At 42.4% G+C, this 26549-nt stretch overlaps 1 protein-coding gene across 6 annotated transcripts in view; it reads left to right on the plus strand.

The window, feature by feature from the left end:
* The window catches only part of USP54 (ubiquitin specific peptidase 54), a 253901-nt gene extending 251433 nt beyond the window's left edge, over positions 1 to 2468 (plus strand). For all 6 annotated transcript variants that reach the window (XM_082267464.1, XM_082267460.1, XM_082267465.1 and 3 more), the window contains one exon: positions 574 to 2468. In XM_082267464.1, coding sequence (XP_082123590.1) covers positions 574 to 1223 — 650 coding nt within the window. In that variant the 3' untranslated portion in view covers positions 1224 to 2468. The remainder of the gene's footprint in view (positions 1 to 573) is intronic.
* Positions 2469 to 26549: the final 24081 nt, after the last annotated feature.

Genomic DNA, 26549 nt, shown 5'->3' on the forward strand with positions numbered 1-26549 from the left:
CCATAGGGGTGCATGGAGCATCCCATCAGGTCCACCTAAAAAAACTGACGGGCGGACCTGATCGGAAAGCCCATGTGAAAGGGGCCGAATACAGATCACTTTTAGAGTGGAGTAAAGAGCAGAGCGATCTCTGGATTCTTTGATGTCCAGTCACAGTCGTACAGTGCAGTCAGCAGAGGGGTGTCAGGCAGTACAGTTGTGCTGTCCGGCTGAACAGGAATACTAAAACCGCTCACATAAATGTGCATTTTGTAGTTTGCCTAAAGATCAGCTTTGCCAGTCTGAACAGTTTACTGCAAATGTCAGAAATCTCTAATTTATTAAAAAAGCTTGAATCCGGAATGTTTTTTATGCCCTTCTAGATGTAAGTATTGAATGTTCAGTATTGGAGCATTGTCTAAGAATGGTATTTGCATGCATAGAAGTTCCCTTATAAATACAGTTTTAAAGTCACATGCTTTACATACGATACATATAATAACCTTCAGTAGTTTAAATGGTAATCAATTGGTCTTTGAACTGAAGTCATCCTAATTCATAATTTGTTTTTCCCCTTTTTTTTTAACTATTAAGGAGACCCGAATGTCCAAAACATTTTGGCTGTGCCTGACAGGAGTGAAAATATCCGAGGTAACGAATACTCAAATGCGGCATTGAGCTATGCAACTCTTCCTAGGGCTCCTAAGATCGCTCCCAGCTTATTCTCGACGTTGCAAAGGTCTTCGCCTGACTCATGGCAGCAGCTCAGAGCCACTGAACAGAATGTTCACAGCTACCACCAGTGGTCAGGACAGCCAGTGCAGATCAACAGAACCGAACAACACACAGTAAACTCCAGCTTCCTGGGCTCACCAGGCAGAAGCTTGCGAAACAGCCCCTTCCAGCCAACATCCGCTTATGGAGACTTTGACAGCTACTCAGTACATCATAGGCCACCACCTCCAACTCTAGAGTACAGCACCTTAAGAATGCCAAGAAGCTCTTCCGTTGGTAGAGGAGATACTTGGGGAAGTGCTTTTGCTCCACATCCTAGAATTCAGGGTCCAAAGAGAGTGGACATGCCACCAGAGGAAGACTGGAGACAGAAGAGTTTGGCTCCTCCAATGGGAGTTCGGAGGCAGCATCCAGCTTACTCCCCACATCGGACATTTTCATCTGCCTCTGACATGTATGGTACAACCAGCTGGAGAGGTTCCTCTGCCTTTCAGAGGCATGGCAGGTAAATGTAATTATATAGAAGTCCAGCAAGTCTACCTTGGAAAAAAAAAAGTTGCCAGACTTGCATCATACATCTTTGATTCAAGCCTTTCATTTTAAAGGATATTAGTGTGTAGAGTTATCGCCAGTCTCGTCTTAACACCTTTAAGCCTGTGGAAAGTCCCTTTTGTGCTAGATTTGTGAGCAAGATTTGGAATTCCTAAGTATTACTTTAGATTGCCAAAGTGGTGCAAAAAGGCTTTGCAGTGAACAAGTATTGGAGCTAGCAGGTAAAGTCTCAGCAGTGTATGATCATCAAGCTACTTCAGGTGTGTGAATTGCTGACAAATCATTCTTCCACTTAACAGTGAGAACAATAACACATTTTCTACTTTGTCAGTATGGTGCTCACCCAGCAATAATATGATTAAAAGTGAGAGTTAACGTGTACAGAGCGTCTATCAGAAATGAAGTGCAGAAATATAGACCTTCTTTGGAAACCATTGCCTTTGCTCTTTCAGACCCTGCTTCAGTTAGCAATAGTTCTATGTTGCAGTGGTGGTAATTAGAGTAAACTAAACTGTTTGCAGTTATGTGTTGGTTCCCTTTTGGTGTCTCTGCAACCAAAGGATCTTTCCAATAACCCATGCACTGCAGTCCTACAGGGTGTATAGTTTAATATTTGGTCCTCCCTTGACTTTACCTTAATAGCTTTTTTTTCTGCCAGAAAGAATCTGCAACATTGCTGGCAGTAGAGAGTCTAACCTATAATTCAGACCATGCATTAATGCAGTTGGTCTTCCAGTGGCACTCAATACAGTAAACCAGCATGCAGTCAATAATGGAGTTGAAGTGTTAATTGAAAAGCAAACCCAGCATTAACCATGCAGATAGTTAAGCACAAATCTTGACTACTGTAAGGAAGGAGAGAGAGGAGGGGAGGGCAGTGCCACGGTTGACTTTAGAAAGACCTGCCCAACCCTTTATCCTTCCCTCTGGAAATTGTAGCAAGCTCATACCAGATGACTGTTATCACTGCATGCTTAAACCCACGGATGTTAAGAGCTAGAGGAAAAATTAAATATTTTAGTGTCAAAACATTTGCTTTTGTAAGTATTTTTCAAATAAATATATAAAATAGTTCTATTAAACCACATCTGCACTGTTTTTTATTGTTGTTTCTATAACTTGGGAAGTATATAAAATACTCTGGATTTTCTCTGAAAATGTGAACCCTGGAAAACAATAAATAAATTATTATGTCTAAAGAAGTTATACTGTGGTAAATGGTTGTGTTTTGCATTACTTTAACATTTTACATTTGCTTTCATTGCAAGGGTAGGAGATGTGACTACCTCATTCAGTCCAATGGAGAGGAAATCACTTGACTTTGAAAGTTTTGTTAATATACAAAAATATCTTATACTAAGTGATGATTTTCTAATAACAGCAATATTATACTTTTAAAATACACCATTTTTTTTTTTTTTAAAGAATACTAACTTTAAAGTGAACCTGTGCCCAGCCTATGTACACTAGTCTGAATATTCTGAAATGGCACTTTAACCACTTTAAGACTGGAAGGATTTTCCCCCTTAATGACCAGGCCCTATTTTGCGCTTCGAGACTGCGTTACTTTAACGGACAATTGCGCGGTCATGCGATGCTGTATCTAAAAAAATTGACATCCTTTTTACCACAAACAGAGCTTTCTTTTGGTGGTATTTGATCACCTGTGCGATTTTTATTTTTTGCACTATAAACAAAAAAAGAGCGACAATTTGGGGGGGGGGGGGGACAATATTTTTCACATTCTGCTATATGACATTATCAAAATTCTCAAAAAAAAAATAAAAATTTTTTAACATTTTAGGCCAATTTGTTTTCTGCTACATATTGTTGGTTTGTGCAAAAGTTATCACGTCTACTAACTACGGGAAAGATTTGTCATTTTTATTATTTTTTTAATTTTTTTTTTGTTACTAGTAATGGCGATCTGCCATTTTTTTTCGGACAGATCAGACCCCTAACTGACATTTTTTACACTTTTGGGGGGACCAGTAACATTACTACAATAATCAGTACTAAAATTATGCACTGTTACTGTATAATGACACTGGCAGGGAAGGGGTTAACAGTATAGGTGATCAAGGGGTTAAATGTGACCCTAGGGGAGTGATCCTAATTGGGGGGACGTGGCTTCTGAAATGACCATAGAGACGTGATCCTATATAGAAGGATCACATGGGCTCGATGGTCACTGCAGGGAGAAGAACGGTCGGCTGTGTTTACCGCCTGACCCGTGCGCTCGCCTCCTAGCCTACGTCAGTTTGCGCAGGAGAGCCACCCCGTTGCAGTAAAAAGGCAGCGGGTGGTCGGGAAGTGATTAAGACAAGCCCTCATTTACCTTTGTAGCTATAGGTGTTTGTTTCAAATATCACTATGCACTAATTTAATACACATTAATGACGGTGATGTTATAACCCTTAGACTCACGTATAATGCAAAAGGGCAGACAAGTGCTAGATCTGAAGTCGCACACCTGTCAAAGAAATATTCAAGGCGAAAGAATCGGCATTACCATTTTTGATGCTCATGGTGGAGTCTTTATTGGGGATTCCACAGGAGTGTGCAGCCTTGCAAGCATTTGGTGTCGGCGCGTTTCAGCCCAGGTGGGGTGCGTGGCTTCACCTAAGCAGCTGAAACGTGTCAGAGTTGAGTGTGTGTGGCGCTACATGCTCCAGTGGAGACCCTGATAGGGAGGATTTTTGAGCATTTAACCACTTTACCACCGGAGGATTTTGCTGTCTTACGTCCAGGCCACTTTTTGCGATTCGTCGCTGTGCGACTTTAACTGACAATTGCGCAGTCGTGCAACGCCGTACCCAAACGAAATTTATGTCCTTTTTTTCCCACAAACAGAGCTTTCTTTTGGTGGTATTTGATCACCTGTGCGATTTTTACTTTTTGCGCTATAAACAAAAAGAGAGCGTTTATTTTGAAAAAATAACAATATTTTTAACATTTTTTTATATGAAATTCCTCCCAAATAATATGTAAAAATCTATTTTTTTTTAATTTTTGGCCAATTTGTTTTCTGCTACCTATGTTTGGTAAAAAAAATCACGATAAGCATATTTTGATTGGTTTGCGCAAAAGTTATTGCATTTACTAACTAAGGGAAAGATTGCTGTCATTTTTGGTGTGTTTTTTTTTTTAACGAGTAATGGCGGCGATCTGCGTTTTTTTTTTTTTTTTTTTTTTGCGGGACTGCGACATTGCGGCGGACAGATCGGACCCTTGACTGACATTTTTGACACTTTTGGGGGTACCAGTGACATTACTGCAGTAATCAGTGCTATATATATGCACTGTTACTGTAAAAATGACACTGGCAGGGAAGGGGTTAATTTTATTGGAGAGGGAGGGGTTAATGTATGCCTGGTGCTTACTAACGTGTGGGGGGGAGGTGACTGAGTGAGCCAGGGACAGATCGGATGTTCAGCTATGCTGAACACTCCGATCTGTTCCTCCCTGTCACTTAGGAGATCCGCCCGCTCTGTTTACACAGGCGGGCGGATCTCCAAACTAGATTCCCCGACGACCGGGGAAGAGCGGCGGCGATCGCCACCACTCCTCCCCTGGCCCGACTCCCTCTGTGAATGAAAACAGCGGGAGCGCCGCCTACAAAGGGAGGAGTCCAGCGATGTAGGTCTACGTCGCTGGACGATAAAGAGCCACTGTGCCGCAGTAGCAGCACAGTGGCTGGTGGTAAAGTGGTTAAACAGTAATGTCTATCCTTTCGTTATAGGTACTATGTAATACATTTTATTACTAAAAAAAAATTAAATAAAAAGGTTTTGTATAAATACTGTTAAAAGTAAATATCACTATGCATTGATATACCTCCTAAAACCCTGTCTATCCAGACAGTATGGTCACTTGCTGACTTGGCACCATCCACAGGCAGCTTAAAACATTATTAAACACAAAAGCAAACATTTTTTACACTGCGGCTTACTAATTCTTCGATGTGATGGCTGCATTCGTTTTCTTTTTTAGACTTTCTTTGCTTTATTTTCATCTTGTGATCTGGCCAGTAACTCTGTGTTTAACAGAAAAAGCTCTTCTGCAAATGTGTAGTAGTTAGTGTTGAGACAAACCATTTACTACTAACAGGGTTTCTTACAATGATGCGGTTCAATTTTTATTTATTTTTTTTTAAGTCAAACCTATATCCCAAAATAAAAATACCTTTGCTTTGACTGCTGGTGTGAGCTGTAGTTTGGCTTCCGTTAGAGTATCTAGATCTGCTAGTAAATCTAACGCTCCCCTTCCCCCAGATTCACAATGCTGGCCCTGTGCTACTTCATCCAGAGTGTAGGCACTCTAATATAGAAGTTGTATTACTGGCTGGATTACCAGGTGAAAAATGGGGAAATCCTAAACAAAAAACGAATGCATCCACCACATCCAAAGATTGGCGAGCTGCAATATACTCAATTTTTGGGTGTAATACTGCTTTATCTCTTCAGTGGACACAGGAGTTGAATTCCAAAAAAAATTACTTTAGATAAGTGCAGTGCAAAGGATTAGTTTTCAGTCTTTACAAGTGGAAGAACACAATGGTATCCTAACCTTGTCTCTTTGATGACTATTGCTAAGGGAACATGCAACAAAACAGAGAGGGTCTAGCTAGGACAATACTAAGGCCTCTTTCACACGGGCGCTCCGTATGTCCGTATATCACCCCATCCGTTTGCGGGTGATATACGGACATAATGCATGTCAATGGGATTGCGGATGTCAGCGGATGACACCGCTGACATCCAATTTTGCGTCCTTTCAGTTCTGTTCCGTTTTTTGGAACTGAACAGAACCCTATTTTTCTTCCGTTTAAAAAACAGAAAGGACGCAAAATTGGATGTCAGCGGTGTCATCCGCTGACATCCGCAATCCCATAGACATGCATTATCTCTGTTTATCATCCGCAAACGGATGGGATGATATGCGGACATACGGACCGGATGACAAGTGTCACCCGTGTCCGTAAAAAAAAAAAGTGACTGAACGGACGACAAAAACGGAGCGCCCGTGTGAAAGAAGCCTAACTTGCACTGAACAAGAGAGGAAAAACAGAGGGATGTTCCAAATGCAGAAGTAAACAAGTTGTAGTGGTTCTAAACTGCCACTGGATGTCAGCATACATCATAACATTAAAAAAAAAAAAAAACAGAGTTATCTGGTCACAGAACAATCCTGTAGACCAGGGGTCTCCAAACTATGGGATTCTAGTTGTTCAGGAACTACAATTCCCATCATGCCTAGTCATGTCTGTGAATGTTAGCGTTTTACAATGCCTCATGGGATGTGTAGTTCCGCAACAGCTGAAGGGCCGTAGTTTGGAGATCCCTGCTCCAATATCTAGAGGCTCTTCTTAAGACTTTATTATACACTACAGCTGCTTAACTACAGTTAAGGAGTGGTTGGGTGGGTTTATTTTCAGCAGCCCCTGAACCCTCCTCGGTTACTTTGTGTACATGTACACTCAGTTGTTTATAGTGGTTTAGAGACAGTGGAGGTTACTGCCATTTTTTTTTAAAGCAGACTTTAGTTAACTGGCATTGCACAAGGCAAATGCTTGTAACCGCGTGTAACCTCGTTTGTGTTTATAAGCATTTTTAACCACTTAAGCCCCGGAGGATTTGGCTGCTCAAAGACCAGGCCCTATTTTGCAATTCGGCACTGCGTGATTTTAACGGACAATTGCGCGGTCGTGCGACGCTGTACCCAAATGAAATTGACGTCCTTTTTTCCCCACAAACAGAGCTTTCTTTTGGTGGTATTTGATCATCTGTGCGATTTTTTTTTTTTTTTTTTTTTTTTTTTTTTTTTTACTTTTTGCGCTATAAACAAAAAAAGAGCGACAATTTTGAAAAATTAACAATATTTTTCACATTTTCTTTATATGAAATTCTCAAAAAAAATGTAAAAATCTAAATGTTTTAACATTTTAGGCCAATTTGTTTTCTGCTACATATCTTTGGTAAAAAAAATCGCAATAAGCGTATTTTGATTGGTTTGCACAAAAGTTATTGCGTTTACTAACTACGGGAAAGATTTATGTAATTTTTATTGTTTTTTTTTTAACTAGTAATGGCAGCGATCTGCGATTTTTTTTTTTTTTGCGGGACTGCGACATTGTGGCGGACAGATCGGACCCCTGACTGACATTTTTGACACTCTTGGGGGTACCAGTGACATTACTACAGTAATCAGTGCTATCAATATGCACTGTTACTGTAAAAATGACACTGGCAGGGAAGGGGTTAACTTTATTAGTGATCAAGGGGTTAAGTGTGTCCCTAGGGGCGTGATTCTAACTTTTAAGGGGCGTGGCTTGTTGGATCATAACAGACACATACGATCCTACATAGGCTGACTCCCAACTCAGCCTGTGGCAGACCGTGCTGATCAGACTGTTCAGAACACAACATTTCAGCGGTGGGGTGGATTGCTGAACTAACCTTGCATGGTTAGTGGTGTCTCCGACCGGAGCTAACAGACTAATAGTGTGTAAAAAAAATACAAAATGGTGTGTACCCGGCTTAAGGATATGTCGAGGAATCTTGGCTTTTTTTTTTGGAGCCACTCGTACTTGATCAGTTAGAGGTTATGACTAACACAGGCCCCTTTTTTTCTACAGCAATAGGTTGGAACCCAAGCCTGGAAACCCTCTCCACTACAAAACCTGTAATCCAAAAGGATCAGAGGTTGGCTTGGATCATTATCATGGGTCATTATCTCAGACGGTCAACCTTCTTCATGTTCCAGTATCACCAGATGGATTCAACATATTAGAAAATCTAGTCTTACATATAGTGACATGTAAATATCATGTTGTTTGTAAAATAATAATTATGCAGTTAAACACACAACTCTGTACAAATTTGCTAACCTCCCATCCAGAATAAAATAAAGTTGAGCAAAAACTATAATAATTTGATAGCTGCTGACTTGAAAAATTCTGATTCCTAAGCCTCCAGCATTCTTGTTTTCTCATGACTTATACACAAATGTCCCATGGGTATTAACTGTGTAGTAAGATGTTTTCTACTTCCCAAGCTGTAGGTGTATTGTACCTAACCATATAACCACTGAGACCATCTCATTGTTGCACCAAAATTGCAATCTTCTGCTCATGACCAGCTTCCCAGTACTACATTTTGTCATAAAAATGCAGCAGGACCTACTTTTTTTTTTTTTTTTACACATGGTGTGTTTAGGCCCTTTCATTTTGGAGAGACTGCCTAACCAACATACCAAAATGTGTATGTTGGGATGTGCTGTGTTTTTGGTGACAACAGGCCTTCAGTCATTTAGTAGCAAAAAAATTAAATCACTGAAAATAGCCTAACCTGTTCATTCGCTTTGTTGCTAGTTGCATACAGAACCAAATGTTGGAACTTACAAATGCCTGCACAATGCTGCACCATCAGGACTGCTGAAACTGGGCCTCTGCACCAGAAGTCCTAGGTAAATTCCAATGGTTATACAAGCACAGAAGAGGAACGGATACTTTAGTTGGTAAAGTTGAGTAAAGACACCGGCCCATCCAATTCAATGTGTGTGTTCATGTCACTACCATTTTCCATATCCCTTTAGATTGTGTTCCCTAAGAAACACATCTAAAGGTTTTTTGAATGTATCTATACTCCTTGCTGACACCACCAACTGCGGAGAGGAGTTAGGATTGAACCACTTTCATCCAACTTTGTGTGGTCATGTATCTTTTTTAGAGCCCTTAGATAAGAGTTTTCACCCAATGTTAAGGGCCATACACACTATAAGATTTTCTGAAGACTTTTTCCTTTAGACTTACCAAAACCATATAATATGAGGTCAAACCTAAACACTTTCAATTTGTATGCAATCTGGCAGGCCCTTGCACTACATAGAAAAGGTAAATCTGAAGGACATCTAAGCCCAAAAGTTGGATAGTGTGTATCCAGCTTTAGTCACCATTCGGAGATTTGAATATATCTGTATTTGAATCCCCTCTTCTCCAGGGATAAGTTACATTTTGTTGTTGTTCCTCATAGCTGAGGTCCTCCAGCCCCATTATTGTTGCCGTTCTCTTGAGACTCTGCAGTATGAGGACATCCTTCATAAACATTGGTGTCCAAAACTGGACTGCAAACTCAAGATGTGACCAAACCAGAGTTTTGTTAAGTGGTAGAATATAGTTTTATCTCGAGTAAATCCCCATTTTAATGCATAATAGTCTGCCAGCTTCGCTTGCTGCAGCTTGGCATTGCATGTTATTGTCTGTCATCTACAGGGATCACCAGGTCCTTTTCCATCCTCGATTTCCCCAGAGGTACTCTCCCTGGTGAGTAACTTGCATTCATATGTTCAGCTACCAAGCATGTTACTTTACCTATTTCAATATTGAAAATCACTTGCCATATAGCTGCTTCCCCCTTTATTTTAAATAGGTCTTCTTGTAATATTGCTATATCTTGTGAATTTATTGCCCTGCTTAGCATTATATCAGCAAACACTGGGATTGAACTACTTATTCCAACCTCTATATTGTTTATGAACCAGTTAAACAGAAAATGTTCGAGGACAGAGCCCTGGGGTACCCCACCTACAACTCTAGACCATTCAGAAAATATGCCATTAATCACCACCCTCTTGTCAGTACTTTGAGTCACTGACCTGAAACTGGCAAGCAGGTCAAAAAGTCGGAACAGTTTATCTAAATGTTCTCAGTCATTTACTTTTAAGAAAAACAAGCTATTGCACTGACTGGAACACAACCGTGATCAAACAGGGTACATAGGAGGGCCAGGAGATTAGTAGGGAACACCAGAGGGACACACCCTTGCCACGCCCCCTTAAAGGAGAATTATGCAACAAAAAAAAAGGTTAGTTAAATCCACAAGTGATTTTTTTTTTTTTTTTTATTTACCACTACTATTCGTTTTATACTGGCTTTTGAAATTTACAAATGAAACAATTTGTAAATTGAATGAAAGGTTTAGCACTAGGAAACACTTTTTGAAAAGAGAGTGCATTTTATATACAACTATATAGATCAGACCAAATTAGGGACAAATGAGGAAAGAGGGCTAGAGAGACTGGGTTCCACATCAGGGATGGTCCCTCGAAATCAGGGACAGTTGGGAGCTATGCAAATGCCCGCTGAGTTCTGCAGCCTCACGATGATCCTATGCAGCTATATGACAAGCCTCGCTGAGAGGCTGAGCTGGGTGTTGATCCAGGCAACTGGCGGATCCTGACTCCATGGTCGCGATGACACACTGCCTGGGCCGACATCCGTGACGTCAGCAGAGAGTGGACTTCAGCCCGCTCTCTGCTGAAAACGGCTCACAGGAGTGCAGAATGAACTGCACTCCTGTGTTCCATCTGAAATGTACAGCCAAACAAGCTTTGGCTATACATCTCCTTTAAGCATACACATGACTTAAACAAAGGCCCAGCAGGGGCAGGTATGGAGGGGGGTATGAAGGGAGGAAAGGGGTAGGGATGTGAATTTGCCTGTAGTCAGTAAAATGAGTAGGTTACATAAGTGATTCAACAATGTTATACAACCCTCAGGAGTGAAAGCAGAACAATACGCATGTATGTGATGATCATAGAAAAGAAACATGCAATAGCAGACGTAGAAAAAAGAGCAAGGCTACCTATCAGTAACATAGGGGATAAGGAGGGCTAGAAGCCCCCTACAAACACAAGGACTTAGGGGAGGGAGAAGTCAAAGGGCTTGTTGGAGTCAGGGAATTTAAGTTTGCCCAGGAAGTTGATGAGGTCCCGTTTTAGGTACAATCATTGTAGCAAAAGGGACTTATAGCTGATACTAGTTCCTCCTGGGTAATTGTGAATTCCATAAACTTTCACCATGTGGTAAAGAAACGCTGAGTAGATAGAAAGTTTAATTTGATGGTGTTCAGCCTTTCTAAGTTGAATAGCTATAGTAGTGTTAATTTTAGAGCTAGAAGGCAAGGTGGTAAAAACTTTATCCAGTTGCCCATGATCACACTGTGAGCCACCAGTAGGCATAGCTGGGTCCATTGTGTGATGTCGTCGATGAGGATGATGAGATTGTGACTTCACATCCAAAAAGGCATAAAAGGGGGTCTTTGGGTAGCTTGGTCTTAGTGACCTTATAGATGTATGCGATAACAGCGTCCCAGTATAGAGAGATAGCCAAGCAGTCCCATAAGTGGTGTAGCAGAGTGTGATATGGTATTGTACACCAGGGGCATTGTACTTGCAAGGAGTTCTCCGAGTTATTACAGAAGGGAAGGTAGGCCCTGTGGATAATTTTAAATGGAGTTTCCCGCCAGGTTTCTGAAATGATGAGTTTATGGATATAGCGGTAGCTTTTAAGAAGTCTCTCCCTGGGAGGTCAACATCCTCAAAGATAGAAGCCCACTTTTTAAATGGAGCAAGATGGTATTTGTCCGATTGATGCAGGATGAGCTGGGAGTAGAGGCTGAAAATAGAATAATCATCACGTTGGAGCACTACATCAACAAAAGACTTTTGGAGAGGATCAGTTTGGGAGCCATGGCAAGTTCGTATGTAGCTAAGTAGTAGTTGGTAATGAAAGAAGTGCGATGACGCCAGGGAGTATTCTTGTGAAAGGGTCCGGAAAGTTTTGAACGTACTAGGTTTGCCATGGTATAAAGAAGTTAAATTTAACAAGACCACGAGTGTGCCAATGGTCGAAAATCTTGTATAGAGTGGTTGGAATAAAGATGGGGTTACCTTGGATAGTTAGGTGACTAGATATGTTTGAGAGTAGCCCCAGCAGCTTCCGCACTTCTCTCCAAGCAACTACTGGATCTCTAACGAGAATATTGGACTCAGGTGAGTCAGCAATGCTCTTAGCGAGGAATGAAGAGTGAGCGGAAAAACCAGGGCATCCTCAAGCATAAAATTAGAATAACTAAACTTTCCATATATCCAATCTAAGCCCTGTCTGAGTAAACATGAAAGATTGCAAAATCGTATATTGGGTACGTCTGCCCCATCTTTGGACTTAGGGAGACAACGTTTTTGGAGAGTTACATGTGGTTTCTTGCAAGACCACAGAAAAGTGGTCAGTGCCTTATGGATTGTGTGTATATCGGAATGCTTCAAAAAAAGTGGTAAAGTTTGCAGTGGATATAGCAACTGTGCAAATGATACCATCTTAAAAAGGTGACATCACCTTTCTCAAGGAGAGGGGTAGGGCCGACCAAGCTTCCAACTCCTTAACAATCTTAGATTTCAGAGGTGGGTAGTTAAGGCTGTACATGGAGGAAGGTTCACGGCCTATGCATATGCCCAAGTAAGTGATGTGCTGTGTGGCTATAGTAAAAGGTGAAGATAAACGCCACTTTTTAGACAGTTGAGGATGTAGTGCCAGGACTTTGCATTTATTGAAGTTGATTCTGAAGCCTGAACTGAGGCGGAAGACCTTAAATAGTTCTCGGAGCTTGTAAAAATCTGACATATTGGTGGAGAAAAGTAAAATTTCAGTCGCAAAAAGAGCGGAATAGAAAACTTGGTCGCCAAAAGTGATGCCACGAACACCAGCAAGGGAGTTAAGAAGCCTAGATAGGGGCTCAATAGCTATGTTGAAAAGTAGAGGAGAAAGAGGGCAACTGACATTTTAGACACTTTTGGGGGTACCAGTGACACTACAGTAACCAGTGCTAAAAATATGCACTGTTACTGTAATAATGACACTGGCAGGGAAGGGGTTAACATTACTGGTGATCAGTGGGTTAAATGTATCTCTAGGGGCGTGGCTTGTTAAGTAATCCCAGAGACATGCAATTCTATATAGCAGGATCACATAGCCTCTGTGATCACTTCAGGGAGAATGACGTTTACATGTGTTTACATTAGCCGCCTGTCCTTATCTCTCTGCAGGAGATCGCGAGTGGCTGGCGGCCATCGGAGCTGCCGGTCATACGCACTGGCTCCCCAGGTAACGAGCGGGGACGGGAGCACGCCGGCCCCCTACAGTCCCATGAGCGAGCGACGTAGGGCTACGTCACTTTGCCCAGCAGCGGCTGAGTGCCGCAGTAAATGTACAGTGGGAGGGGCTGAAGCGGTTAAAGTAGTATTTTCCTATCAGGAATTCTGGCATTCCAACAGGATTTACAGACTCCCCATGTGCACAAGTCCTTATTTTCTGTTACATTTATACTTGTATGATTATTCTCTGCTATCTCCAAAGCAATGCTAAACATGTTGGTTCCACAGGAGTAATATTCTGAAATTGAAATTCGAGCCTGTGCAAGGTATTGCAATATAAAGGCCTCATATACTCGGGTAGTGTGCTTAAGGCCCCTTTGAACGACAGAATTCCGCGTATTGCACGAGCATATATGCGTGTTTATATACATTTATTCTGGCCAGTGGGATGCATTAACCACTTAAGCCCCGGAGGATTTGGCTGCTAAAGGACCAGGGGTTTTTTTGCGATTTTTTACTGCGTGACTTTAACGGACAATTGCGCGGTCGTGCGACGCTGTACCTAAACGAATTTGACGTCCTTTTTTTCCCACAAACAGAGCTTTCTTTTGGTGGTATTTGATCACCTGTGCGATTTTTTGATCACGCGCTATAAACAAAAAAAGAGCGTAAATTTTGCAAAAATAACAATATTTTTCACATTTTTTTATATGAAATTCCCCAAAAAAAAAAGTAAAAATCAAAATTTTTTAACATTTTTCGGCCAATTTGTTTTATGCTACCTATGTTTGGTAAAAAAAATCGCAAAAAGCGTATTTTGATTGGTTTGCGCAAAAGTTATCGCGTTTACTAACAAAGAGAAAGATTTTTGTCATTTTTGGTGTTTTTTTTTTTAACGCGTAATGGCGGCGATCTGCGATTTTTTTTTCGGTACTGCGACATTGCGGCGGACAGATCGGACCCTTGACTGACATTTTTGACACTTTTGGGGTTACCAGTGACATTACTGCAGTAATCAGTGCTATACATATGCACTGTTACTGCAAAAATGACACTGGCAGGGAAGGGGTTAACTTTATTGGGAAGGGAGGGGTTAAGTGTGTCCTAGGGGCGTGCTTTCTACTGTGTAGGGACATTGCTATTGGTGTAAAAGCAAAGATCAACCGTTCTACATAGTAGAACGGTCAGATCTTTACTTTTACACAGGGAGAACTGACAGGCAGCTTGTTTACACAAGCTGCTCTGTCTTTCTCCCTTCACAGGAGCGATCGTAGTGTGGCCGGCGGACATCGAGTCCGCCGGTCACACGCACTGACTTGCCTGTGAACGAGCCGCGGCGGGCGCGCGCCTCGGCGGGCGCGCGCCCGCTCGCTATAGGCTCGCAAGTCAGTGACAGGCGAGTGACGTACCGATACGTCACTCTGCCTGGCCGGGGCTGACCGCCGCAGTATATAGTCGTGCGGCGGTCGGCAACCGGTTAACACTCAAACAGTAGACTCACCTAGCATTTTGGCTAGTTTATATATGTTTACAGGCATTTAGGGGCATCGGCCCTTTTTTTTTTTTTCCTTCTCTTAAGCTCCTTTCCTGGACGTGCCTTTGGAGATTTTTTTATTTTTTTTTTTTCTGCCTGCAAACCCCTATGTGCGCACGGACACATAGAGCTTGCATAGAAGTGCTTTTACAGGCTGACAAAAACATGGTATTTTTTAAGCTCTGTGTGCATGAGTCCTTAGCCACTCGCGGACCAGCCACCGTTATACAGCAGCAGGTTCCTGCGAATCGCCATACCTGTATGGCGGTCCACGGGAGCAATCCTGGGGGACGCGTCCAGTCGCCAGCGGGGAAGCCAATCCATGGGCCCGGCGGCCACAATTGCTGCCGAGCGCCTGGAATTGCTCCCCCTAACGAGAAAACGGCAGTCTGCTGTTGTAAACACAGCAGACCATTGTTCTCTCTGGAGTCAATGCAGAGCTCCTGTGTTCCTCCTATTTAGGAACACAGGTCTCTGTATTGATTTTACAAGCCCATCCCCCAAACAGTTGGAAAGCACCCCCTAGGGACGCACTTAACCCCTTGATCACCACTGGTGTTAACCCCTTCCCTGCCAGTGTCAGTACAGTAACAGTGCATATTTTTAGCACTGATTACTGTAGTAATGTCACTAATCCCCCCCCCCCCCCCAAAAGTGTCAAAAATGTCAGTTAGGTGTCCGCTCTGTCCGCCACAATGTCGCAGTCCCGCTTAAAATCGCTGATCGCTGCCATTACTAGTAAAAAAATAAATAAATAAAAATGACATAAATCTTTCACCTAGTTTGTAGACGTGATAACTTTTGCGCCAACCAATCAAAATATGCTTATTGGGGTTTTTTTATGTAGCAGAATACAAATTGGCCTAAAATGATGAAAAATTTTGATTTTTACATTTTTTTGGGGGAATGTTATATAGCAGAAGATGAAAAATATATTTTTTTTTTTCAGAATTTTCGCTCTTATTTTTGTTCATAGCGCAAAAAATAAAAATTGCAGAGGGGATCAAATACCACCAAAAGAAAGCTCTATTTGTGGGAACAGCATGGCACGACCTTGCAATTGTCTGTTAAAGTAACGCAGTGGCGAATTGCAAAAAATGGCCTGGTCATTAAGGGGGAAAATCTTCCGGTCCAGAAGTGGTTAAACTAAAACAGTAAAAAGATTGCAGTCTTCTCTAGATGTTTCTCAAGCCTCAGAGCCCTTTGAATGTGTAACACTAACCCGAACAAATTAACCGCATGACCTCATGCAGTCAGCTTGTGTGACCTAAAAATACAATCTTTACCACAATGGTAGAATTGTGGAACGACAGAGACATCTAGTGGTAATTTACTGATAAATCAAATTAAAAGGACTGTGAAAGAGAGCTAATCAGATTTTATTATCCTTAGACCCAGTCTTCTATAATGGTCTCTTTCCAAACCTAACCTCACTTGTTAAAGTATATAGACCACCTAAACCCATGCAAGGATCAGTAAACAGAAATATCATCTACAAGGCAATCTGGTGCCTTATTGCTGCCTTCCTAATGTGCCTTATGCCCTGTACACACGTGCAGATTATTTGAAGACTTTTGTCTTCAGATTTACCTTTTCTATGTAGTGCAAGGGCCTGCCGGATTGCATACAAATTGAAAGTGTTTAGGTTTGACCTCATATTATATGGTTTTGGTAAATCTACAGATAATCTGCACGTGTGTACGGGGCATTACTATACTAACACTCTGTATTATCCAGCTTTATATACTCACTGATTTCTCTTTATTGCTTTTTTAAAGCTTTTTATGAAGTCTCTTCAAACTACTTTGCTCCAACTGCATTTACAGTGGTTCTAAAGGCAAAAGGTTTTTTCATCCTAATGCATTCTATGCATTAACCACTTGCCATACATATACTGCGGCAGGTTGGCTCTGTCCCGCGAAAAGACGTACCTGTACGTCGCTTCGCAGGACCGCTAGTGGGGGCATGCACGTGCCCCCATACACTACAGGGAAAGCCAATTTGCAGGTCTGGCGGCCGGTGGAGACAGAACGGCGCTCTGCCATTGTAAACAGGGCAGAACGCTGTTCTGTCAGTTATGAACACAGGGATCCTGTGTTCCACTTATTTAGGAACACAGGTCTCTGTGATCATGCAGCAAGCCCATCCCCCACACAGTAAGCATCCCCTAGGGACACATTTAACCCTTTGATCGCCCCTGGTGTTAACCCCCTTCCCTGCCAGTGTCAGTACAGTAACAGTGCATATTTTTAGCACTGATTACTGTAGTAATGTCACTGGTCCCCCCCCCCCAAAAGTGTCAGTTAGGTGTCTGATCTGTCCACTGCAAAGTGGCAGTCCTGCTAAAAATCGCTGATTGCCGCCATTGCTAGTAAAAAAAAAAATAAATAAAAATGACATAAATCTTTCCCCTAGTTTGTAGACGCGATAACTTTTGCGCCAACCAATCAATATACACTTATTGGGATTTTTTTTGTTTACCAAAAATATGTAGCAGAATACAAATTGACCTAAAATTATGCAAAATCTAGATTTTTAATTTTTTTTTTTATTGGGAATATAAAATAGCAGAACCTAAAAAAAATATATTTTTTTTAGAATTGTTGCTCTTTTTTTGTTTATAGCGCAAAAAATAAAAATCGCACAGGTCATCAAATATAACCAAAAGAAAGCTCTATTTATGGGAAAAAAAGGTCATCAATTTTATTAGGGTACAGCGTCGCACAACTGTGCAATTGTCAGTTAAAGTAATGCAGTGCCGTATCGCAAGAAATTGCCTGGTCATTAAGGGGGAAAATCCTTCCGGTCCAGAAGTGGTTAAGATAAAAATCCTTCTGTGTGCATCATCCACCCTAATGCCCCGTACACACGTGCAGATTATCTGAAGACTTTTGTCTGCAGACTTACCAAAACCATATAATATGAGGTCAAACCTAAACACTTTCAATTTGTATGCAATCCGGCAGGCCCTTGCACTACATAGAAAAGGTAAATCTGAAGACAAAAGTCTTCAGATAATCTGCACGTGTGTACGGGGCATAATACTTAACCTGAGCGCCTTCTCAATACAGCGATGTTGCATGAGAGCATCAGCTGTCCTGGACTCTCCCTCCTGGTTGGTTTGGGACACAGCACCTGGTGCCATTGGCTCCCGCTGCTGTCAATCAAAGTCAGTGAGCCAATGAGAGCGGCAGGGTGGGGCAAACCAGCGGCCCTGTGTCTGAATTGACACACAGAGCTGAGGCTTGGCTTGGGTGCCCCATAACAAGCTGCTTGCTGTGGGGGCACTCGGCAGAAGGGAGGGGTCAGTCAGGAGTGCCGCCAAGGAACCCGAAAAGAGGAGGGTCCAGGCTGCTCTTTGCAAATCCACTTCACAAAGCAGGTAAGTATAACATGTTTGTCGTTAACCACTTCAGCCCCGGAAGGTTTTACCCCCTTAATCACCAGGCCATTTTTTGCGATTCGGCACTGCGTTATTTTAATGGAAAATTGCGCGGTTGTGCGACGCTATGCCAAAATACACTTGATTTCCTTTTTTCCCCACAAATAGTTTTCTTTTGGTGGTATTCAATCATCTCTGCGGTTTTTAAATTTTGCGCTATGAACAAAAAGGAGCGACAATTTTGAAAAAAACGCTATATTTTTTACTTTCTGCTATAAAACATTCCCAATAAAAAATATTTAAAAATGTAATTTTTTATCATTTTAGGCCAATTTGTATTCTACTACATATTTTTGGTAAAAAAAAAATCCCAAAAAGCGTATTTTAATTGGTTTGCGCATTTTTTTTTTTTTTTACTAGTATTGGCAGCGATCAGCATTTTTTAGCGGGACTGCGACATTGCGGCAGACAGATCGGACCCCTAACTGACATTTGTGACACTTTTTGGGGACCAGTGACATTAATACAGTAATCAGTGCTAAATAATATGCACTGTTACTGTATAAATGACACTGACAGTGTAAATAATAATAATAATAAATGACAATGACACTGGGGGAGATCAAAGGGGTTAAATGTATGCCTAAAGTGCTTGCTCACTGTGTGGGGGGGGTGGTTCTGGGACAGGCACAGAGAGATCGCGGTTTCAGCTTAGCTATAACTGATCTCTCCCTGCCTGTCTGACAGAAGATCTGCCTACTTTTGTTTACATAAGCAGGCGGGTTTTTGGTCAGTTTCCCTGACGATGTCTAAACACAGCGGAAACGCAGCTCCAGCGGCGCGCGTGCCGCCGAAACCTCATGCACGAAGTCACGTAGTACTACGTGATTTTGCGCAGTCGAGCCGCTCTGCCGCATTAATACTACGATGGGCGGTCGGCAAGAGGTTAAAGAAAAAAAAAAATTAGACTTTAGTATCACTTTAATGTTAGGATCCCAAATCTCTTCCTTCTCTTCTCTGCCATCCCCTTTTGTGCCATTCATCCAACTGGGAAAATGGTGACTGCAATGCACTAGTGCTGTCATTTGTTCATGGCATGTTCCCCCCTAGTGTTATCTGGGACTGCAATTCTTGATAGCAAAAACATGGCTGACAATAAAACTAAACAGCAAGAAGAAATCCTTCCCCTCCCAGTGCCATTGATTTTATCAGCTGTGAGCACAGCACCAAATTGGGTCATATCGCACGAAACTGGCCATGCACTAGTAGATTTTTGAATAAACATACGTACAAAAAATGCTCAGTACATTTCAAGACTTGAGAAATGTCGTTCGAAAGTACTGCAAGATTTTTTTTGCTTTAAACAGTCGATTTAGGGAACATTCTTCAAATAAAACATTTCAAACAAATTTCTACTAGTGTATGAACAGCTCAAGGGAAAAGCTGTAGCAGTAAACACCTAAACAGCAGCAACTGTTAGCAATAACAAAACATACAATGACAAGGACTGTCTGGAGCAGACAAAAAACTGCAAAAAAAAGTGAAACATTTATTAAACTAACGAAAAATTATTAACAATTTAAATGATTGCTTCTTACCTGTAAGTTATCTGATTTTAAAAGAGAAGTAGGCCTTTTTCACATGGGGTGGACTCTGTCAAGTGGATTTGCCTGCTCAGCGGGGGATCTGTCTGCTGATCCCTACTGAGCAGGCGGATGACAGGTCCGTGTCCGCTCTGCTGAAGTAAAACGGACACCGACACAGCCCACTGTTCTCTATGGAGCTGTCGGATGGAAATGGACCACCTGTCTGTTTCCATCCGACTGTCATCTGATCCACTCGACAGATGGGGAACAGATCCCTTATTCCCTTTTTTTTAGTGGACAGGATCAGATTGGATGTTGGCAGACACGTGTCCACTGACATACGCTGCTCCATAGAGAGCAATTGGTAGTCCGATCGGGTCCGCCTGAAAAGCTAACAGACAGAACCAATTGGTCCATCAGTGTGAAAGGGGCTGTATGGCCAAAGCTTTTTTTTTTTTTTTTTTTTGCCATCCTTCTCTTGTGGGTCACAGGGGGATGCTTACTTTTGCACTCCTGTGATCCAGAATCACACGTCACAGAGCTGCTCTAGGCTCTAGAAGGATCACATGTGGCTGAGAGCCTGAGCCAGCCACTCTCATCTCATTCTCAGCCCAACACTCCAGTGAGAGCTGGAGGAGCAGAGCAGAGAGTGGTGACTGATAGTCACCACTATCTTTTCAGAACAGACTGAGAACTGAGTGATCACAAGTCCTGCGACTGTTCAGTTCTCGGTGGTAGAGCAGGCAGAGGACAGCTGCAATATTGGACCAACGCTGCAACCATTTAGGTGAGTATAGATGCCTATTTTGTTTTATTTCTCATACTTCTCCTTTAACCATGATTTCTCTAGTAATGATATAAGATATAATGAGAAGGACACTGAAGAAGAGAGAAGAAGCAAAATACTTGTGTGATAAGATTGTAGTGGATACAACCTTTTTCCTTACTCATGTTCTGCATACCAAGTTTTAGTAAAGTGAATGAGCCTAACATAAATGCTAATGAACTGCTTTAAAAAAAAAAATAAAAAATCCCTCCTGAAATTTACAGCTTAAAGAGACTTGTCACCTTGGCCATTCAGGACATAGTGGCAGATTCTGTGTAAATCCTTCTCCCAACCACTTTATACTGCTTTCTCATGCTCCCTTTGTATGGGGGACATGTAATCACTTATGATGGGGACTAGAGCAGACTATAGCTAGATCTGAGTATTGTCATGATGGAATGGGTGATTTTTACCAATCTCTCTAAACTTTGAAACCAGCCGAAATTGTCATGTTGGAATCACTGGACGAGGAGATGCAGTATGCATTTGCTCAAACAAGCCAGTTAAATCTTGTGCCATTAAATGCTTTGCATTACATTTATTTTAAATAGCACTGATACACAAGAGATTTGCGCTCCTGCATTTGAACAATCATTGTCCCAAATCCATAATTTATTTGCATAACAGAATGTGTTACAATTCCCTATTCTATAAATTTGAAAGGAGACTTAACTGCTCAATCATTACTTGGTAATAATGATACTGTTTTTCCATTTTGAATATACCTCTGCAATAATATTCTCACTAGACTAAACTCCCAGAAATCATTTAAAAATCTCCTACAGTAGCACTAAATTTTATTTATAGAGAGGTTCTTCAGTCCCAAAGATTAAAAATCAGCTTGTAGCTGTTGGTCCCTTAAGGGGTTTTACATGCTGAGAGGTTAGCAGGACTTAAGGGCATATGATGATTGGCTGTCATGGCAGTCACATAATCAGAAAACTGATCGCATGGAGCAATCGGGAGTTTCCTATCAGGTGCCGATAACTGTGCTGGGAGTACGCAGGGTGCGCGCTCTCAGCACAGCGCTGTTTGCACTAATGCACGCAAATATGCAGCCGCTCAGTGCCAAGGAGTTAATAAGCATAGAATATTTTGACAAGCAGTCGGGAAAATGAAAGCGGTATTAAACCCCAAACCAAAAATGTAATATATTACAGTTTACCAGCCAATAGATGTAAAGGCTGCATTCGATTTCTGTTTATAGAGTGCCTCCAATCTGGATGAAGGAGGACAAGGTCACATTTGGACAGCAGCATTGTTAATTTGAGGGAAGGGGACCGTTAGACATACTAGCATATATTGATACAGTAACAAATTGAAGCCAAACTCCAGCTCACATTTACTAAATAGTTACAGCAACATTGTTTTTTTTTTTTTTTTTTTTTCCCTTTTGGAATAAAGGTTTTACATAAATATATTAAAGCTGATCATTTTAAGCACCCTATCAGTGGTAAATGGTTGGTCTCATCCATCCAACTGCTACATCTGCAAGAAAGGATATTCTTTTTTCTTATTGGCCTGATCACCTGAAAATAAGGGAAAGAAAGAAAGCCTTTAAAAAGAAAACCCATGAAGCTATCACATCTAAGTCTTGGTAAGCTGCACTTTTATAAATTAATACAATTAAAACTGTTTTTGAGTTGAGCATTTTCTTACATAATGGAGAAGTCATGTTGATAGAACTCTTGCCTTCATTTAGCTTTTCTTTATCTTGCAATGGTAGGTAGAATGTAAACAAGACACGTGCATTTCAGTATGCTGACCAAGGCATGTAAAGGCATCCTTCTGTCAGTTACTGGAGTCCACATCTTACTAGATACAACATTGCTTATTGGATTCTCTACTAAGAAAAGAGGAATTTTGATGTACTTGTGAATTCCATAACTTCGAGTACAGTACAGGACACATAAATTGATTCAGGGAGAGGAACGTGTTTGAGGCCGGGAGAGACTAGTTATTTGCAGTTTGTCAGACAGTGCGTGAGACATTGCCAGCATTGACTTAGGGAGGGAGCGGATTGTGTTTTTCAGGCAGGGAGAGCAAAGTGATTTGCAGTTTTTCAGACGGTACAGTGAGACATTGCTAGCATTGACTTAGGGAGGGAGAGGATTGTGTTTTTCAGGCAGGGAGAGCAAAGTGATTTGCAGTTTTTCAGACAGTGCAGTGAGACATTGCTAGCAGCGACTTAGGGAGATAGAGGATCGTATTTTTCAGGCAGGGAGAGATGGAGAGGATCGTTTTTTTCAGGCAGGGAGAGCAAAGTGATTTGCAGTTTTTCAGACAGTGCAGTGTAGTCTAATTAAAGACATTGCTAGCAGTGAGTTAGGCAGGGAGAGAGATTTGTGCTTTTTACAAGTTAAGAGATCAGATAGTGAAGTATATTCAGTAGTGCATACCATAGACCATATACCATACATTGATCTCTATATATATATATATATATATATATATAGTGCAATTGATTAGATCATATCAGTCCATTATCTATCAGTCAGTTGCTTATACCCTATATTGATCTCTATCTATATACATAGGGCAATTGATTCAATCATATCAGGCCATTGAGTATCTACTGGTCAGTTGCATATACCCTGTATTGATCTCTGTCTATATATAGGACAATTGATTAGATCATATCAGGCCATTGAGTATCTATCGGTCAGTTGCATATACAGTAAACCCCCCTCCATTGCGGGGGTTACGTTCCGGACCCAGCCACGAAAAGTGAAATTCCGCGAAATAGAAAAACCCTATTAAAATGCATTGTAGGCATGTTTATTTTACTGTCACTGTACGTGTAGAAGCATTTTAAGGTCTTTAAACACACTTTTAAAACAATAGAAACTCATTTAAACACATAAAAGATACTAAGAGACATAGCAAGAGCTATGGAAAACACAAAAATATTTCATTTTTAATGATTTATATAGTAAAATAACATTACAAAAAAAAAACGCAAATTACCGGGACCGCAAAAACTGAACCGCGATGGAGCGGGGGATTACTGTACGCTATATTGATCTCTATCCACATCATGTCCGAAAGGCCAACAAGGAGAGGCAGACGCTCACAGGCCACGAAAAAAGGGCAAGCGGCCTCTGTGTCCACAATGAAAAGCGGTGGTCACAGTCGACATGGTGCATCCTCTGCAGGCGGGGCACGCCGCCCTTTATTTCCGGTGCTGCCCGTGTTATTCAGCCACAACATGTGGAAGAGTTGGTGGAGTAGATAAATAAGCCATCCTCATCCTCTGACACCCACGCTCAGTGTAGTTTACCTTCCACCGCAGCTGCCAAAGTGAACGGTTCCACAGGCTCCTTTTCCACAGCTGCTCCTTCTATCACCCCACCATCATGCACAGAGGAGTCACCTGAACTATTCAATCATAGTGTCAGTGACATGCTGCTGGAGGATGCGCAGCAATTTGAAAGCTGTGATGTTTGTTCACAGGTTGATGAAGGGAATAACGTGAGCCTAGAGAGAGGGTGTGACAATGACAGACAGGAAACTAGCAGTCATATTCCCACAGCTGCAGCATACTGCCAAGTTTTCTCCAGTGATGAGGAGGGAGGGGACACTGACTATACTTGAGTGCCTGACAGGATAGAGGAGGAAAGTGAGGGGGGGGGAGGAGAAGGCACAACTCCAACGAGGCAGGATGTGCTCCAGGGGCCGCCATAGGAGTAGCCAACCTAATGCATCACAGCAAAGAGCTCCACAGGTGCAGGGTGCTGCAAACTCCCTGTGGACTCACAAAAGTTCATTAGTGTGGGCTTTTTTCAGCACATGTGCAGTAGACCGCAGCGTTGCTGTTTGCAACATCTGTCTGAACCGGATCAAGCGTGGCCAGAACACCAGCCGCTTGGGCACCACATGCTTGACAAGGCATATAGCGACTTGCCATGCAGTCCTTTGGCAACAGCACCTGAAAGAGCCACAATATCAAAACAAGCTTACTTCACCTTGCTGCTTATCTGGGATCTCTAAGCCTTCTATACCTCATGCCTTCTCAAATACCAGCATTGAGAGGGATGATGGTATAGCAATGCCACAGAGACTTGCACCCAATCTGATAGCAGTACACCACCGCTTGATTTGAGTAGCAGGCAAACTTCACTACCCCAGTTGCTGAACCGTAGAAAGAAATACTGTCCCAGCCATCCACATGCTCAGTGTCTTAATACTAGCTTGGCCAAATTGCTAGCATTACAATTGCTGCCTTTTCATCTGGTAGACTCTGCTCCCTTTTGCAAATTTGTGGATTGTGCTGTACCACAGTGGCAGGTACCGAAAAGGCATTTCTTTTCACGTAAGGCCATACCGGCTTTCTACCGTGATGTGGAAGGTACTGTTTTGGCCTCATTGGACAGAGCGTTCAGCAGGAAGGTGCACATTACTGCTGACTCTTGGTCCAGCTGGCATGGACAGGGATGTTACATTTCCTTCACAGTGCACTGGGTAACTCTGCTGGCAGCTGGGAAGGATGCAGGACAGGGTTCAGTGTTGCAGCTTGTTTTGTCACCATGCCTCCAAAAAGCTGGTGCTGGTTGTGCCACATCTGGCTACTCCACCACCTCCTCCTCTTCTTCTTCCTCCATGTCCTCTTCTGCTCAATTGCCCTCTGAAGCAGCAGTGCTCCCTAAGCGTTCAAGGGGCTATGGAAGCAGTCAGGCTAAAAGATGCCATGCCATGCTTCAGTTGGTCTGTCTAGGGGATAGGAGTCACACCGGTGCAGAGATTCTGTCAACTCTGCAGGGGCAGGCTCAGAGATGGTTGACGCCACAACAGCTTGAGCCAGGAATGGTTATATGGGACAATAGCACCAACCTTCTCTCCGCCCTCCGACAGGGACACTTGACACATGTTCCATGCTTGGCATGTGTCCTGAATCTGGGGGTGCAGTTTTTCTTGACCATATACCCGGGCCTCCAAGATCTTCTGAGGCAGTCAGAAAAGTCTGTGCCCATTTCCGCTGTACGTACAATGCCAGTGCTAGCTTATCTGACATTCAATGGGAATTCAACCTGCCCCCCAACCGCCTTATTTATGACATGCCCACCAGGTGGAACTCAACATTGGCCATCAATAAGTACCTATGTGAGTATGGCACAAGGACAGGGTCAGAGGAGCTTGGCTTTTTTTCGCTACACCAGTGGCTTTTGATAAAAGATGCGTGCACCGTCCTGTCACCATTTGAGGAGGCAACAAGGATGGTGAGCAGGGACGATGTATGCATCAGTGACACTATTCCTCTAGTCTACCTGCTGGAGCACACCCTTCGTGGAATCATGGACAGGGCACTTGAGGCAGAACAGTGGGAGGAAGAGGAGGACCTCCTTTCCTCACAAGGCCCCCTTTATGCAGATATCATTCCTGCATGGCCACAAAACACACAGGAGGAAGAGGAAGAGGAGGAAGAGGATTGTGGCAGCATGGATGTAGAGGATAGCATACAGCAGTCTCCAAGGGATGGTTTTGATTCCCCAAAAAACCCCAGGAGTTGTACGTGGTTGGGGAGAGGTTGCTCCTGAGTCTGACAATGTCATCCTTACTGACCCAGAGGACTCAGAATCTCATGCCTCCTCGTACTTACAATGCATGGGCTCCCTGATTCTGCAAATTCTGCGAAAGGACCCGAGGATTGGTGCTATCAAGGAGAGGTATAATTACTGGTTGGCAACCCTACTTGATCCACATTACAAGGGTAAAAGTTCAGAGCTCATCTTGCCTTCACAGAGGAAGTAGAGGATGAAACATCTTAAGGAGGCCTTGAAAAAAAATTTGTGTAACACCTTTCCAGACACTGGGAGGTTAAAATTCTCTGGACGTGTTTCTGAGGCATCCGTTAGCCAAAGGAGGAGTGGTGGAGAAGGCGGCCGGCTGACCGATGCCTTTAAACAGTTCTTTAGTCCTCAGCAGCACCCAGGGCTGTTAGGTTTAAGCAACCGTCGGCAGCATCTCCATCATATGGTGCATGATTATCTAGACGCAAGAGCAGGCTTGGAGACCTTTCCAGCTGAG

Source organism: Pelophylax lessonae (genome assembly GCF_965119305.1).
Source record: "Pelophylax lessonae genome assembly, chromosome: 9".
Classification (NCBI taxonomy): Eukaryota; Metazoa; Chordata; class Amphibia; order Anura; family Ranidae; genus Pelophylax; species Pelophylax lessonae.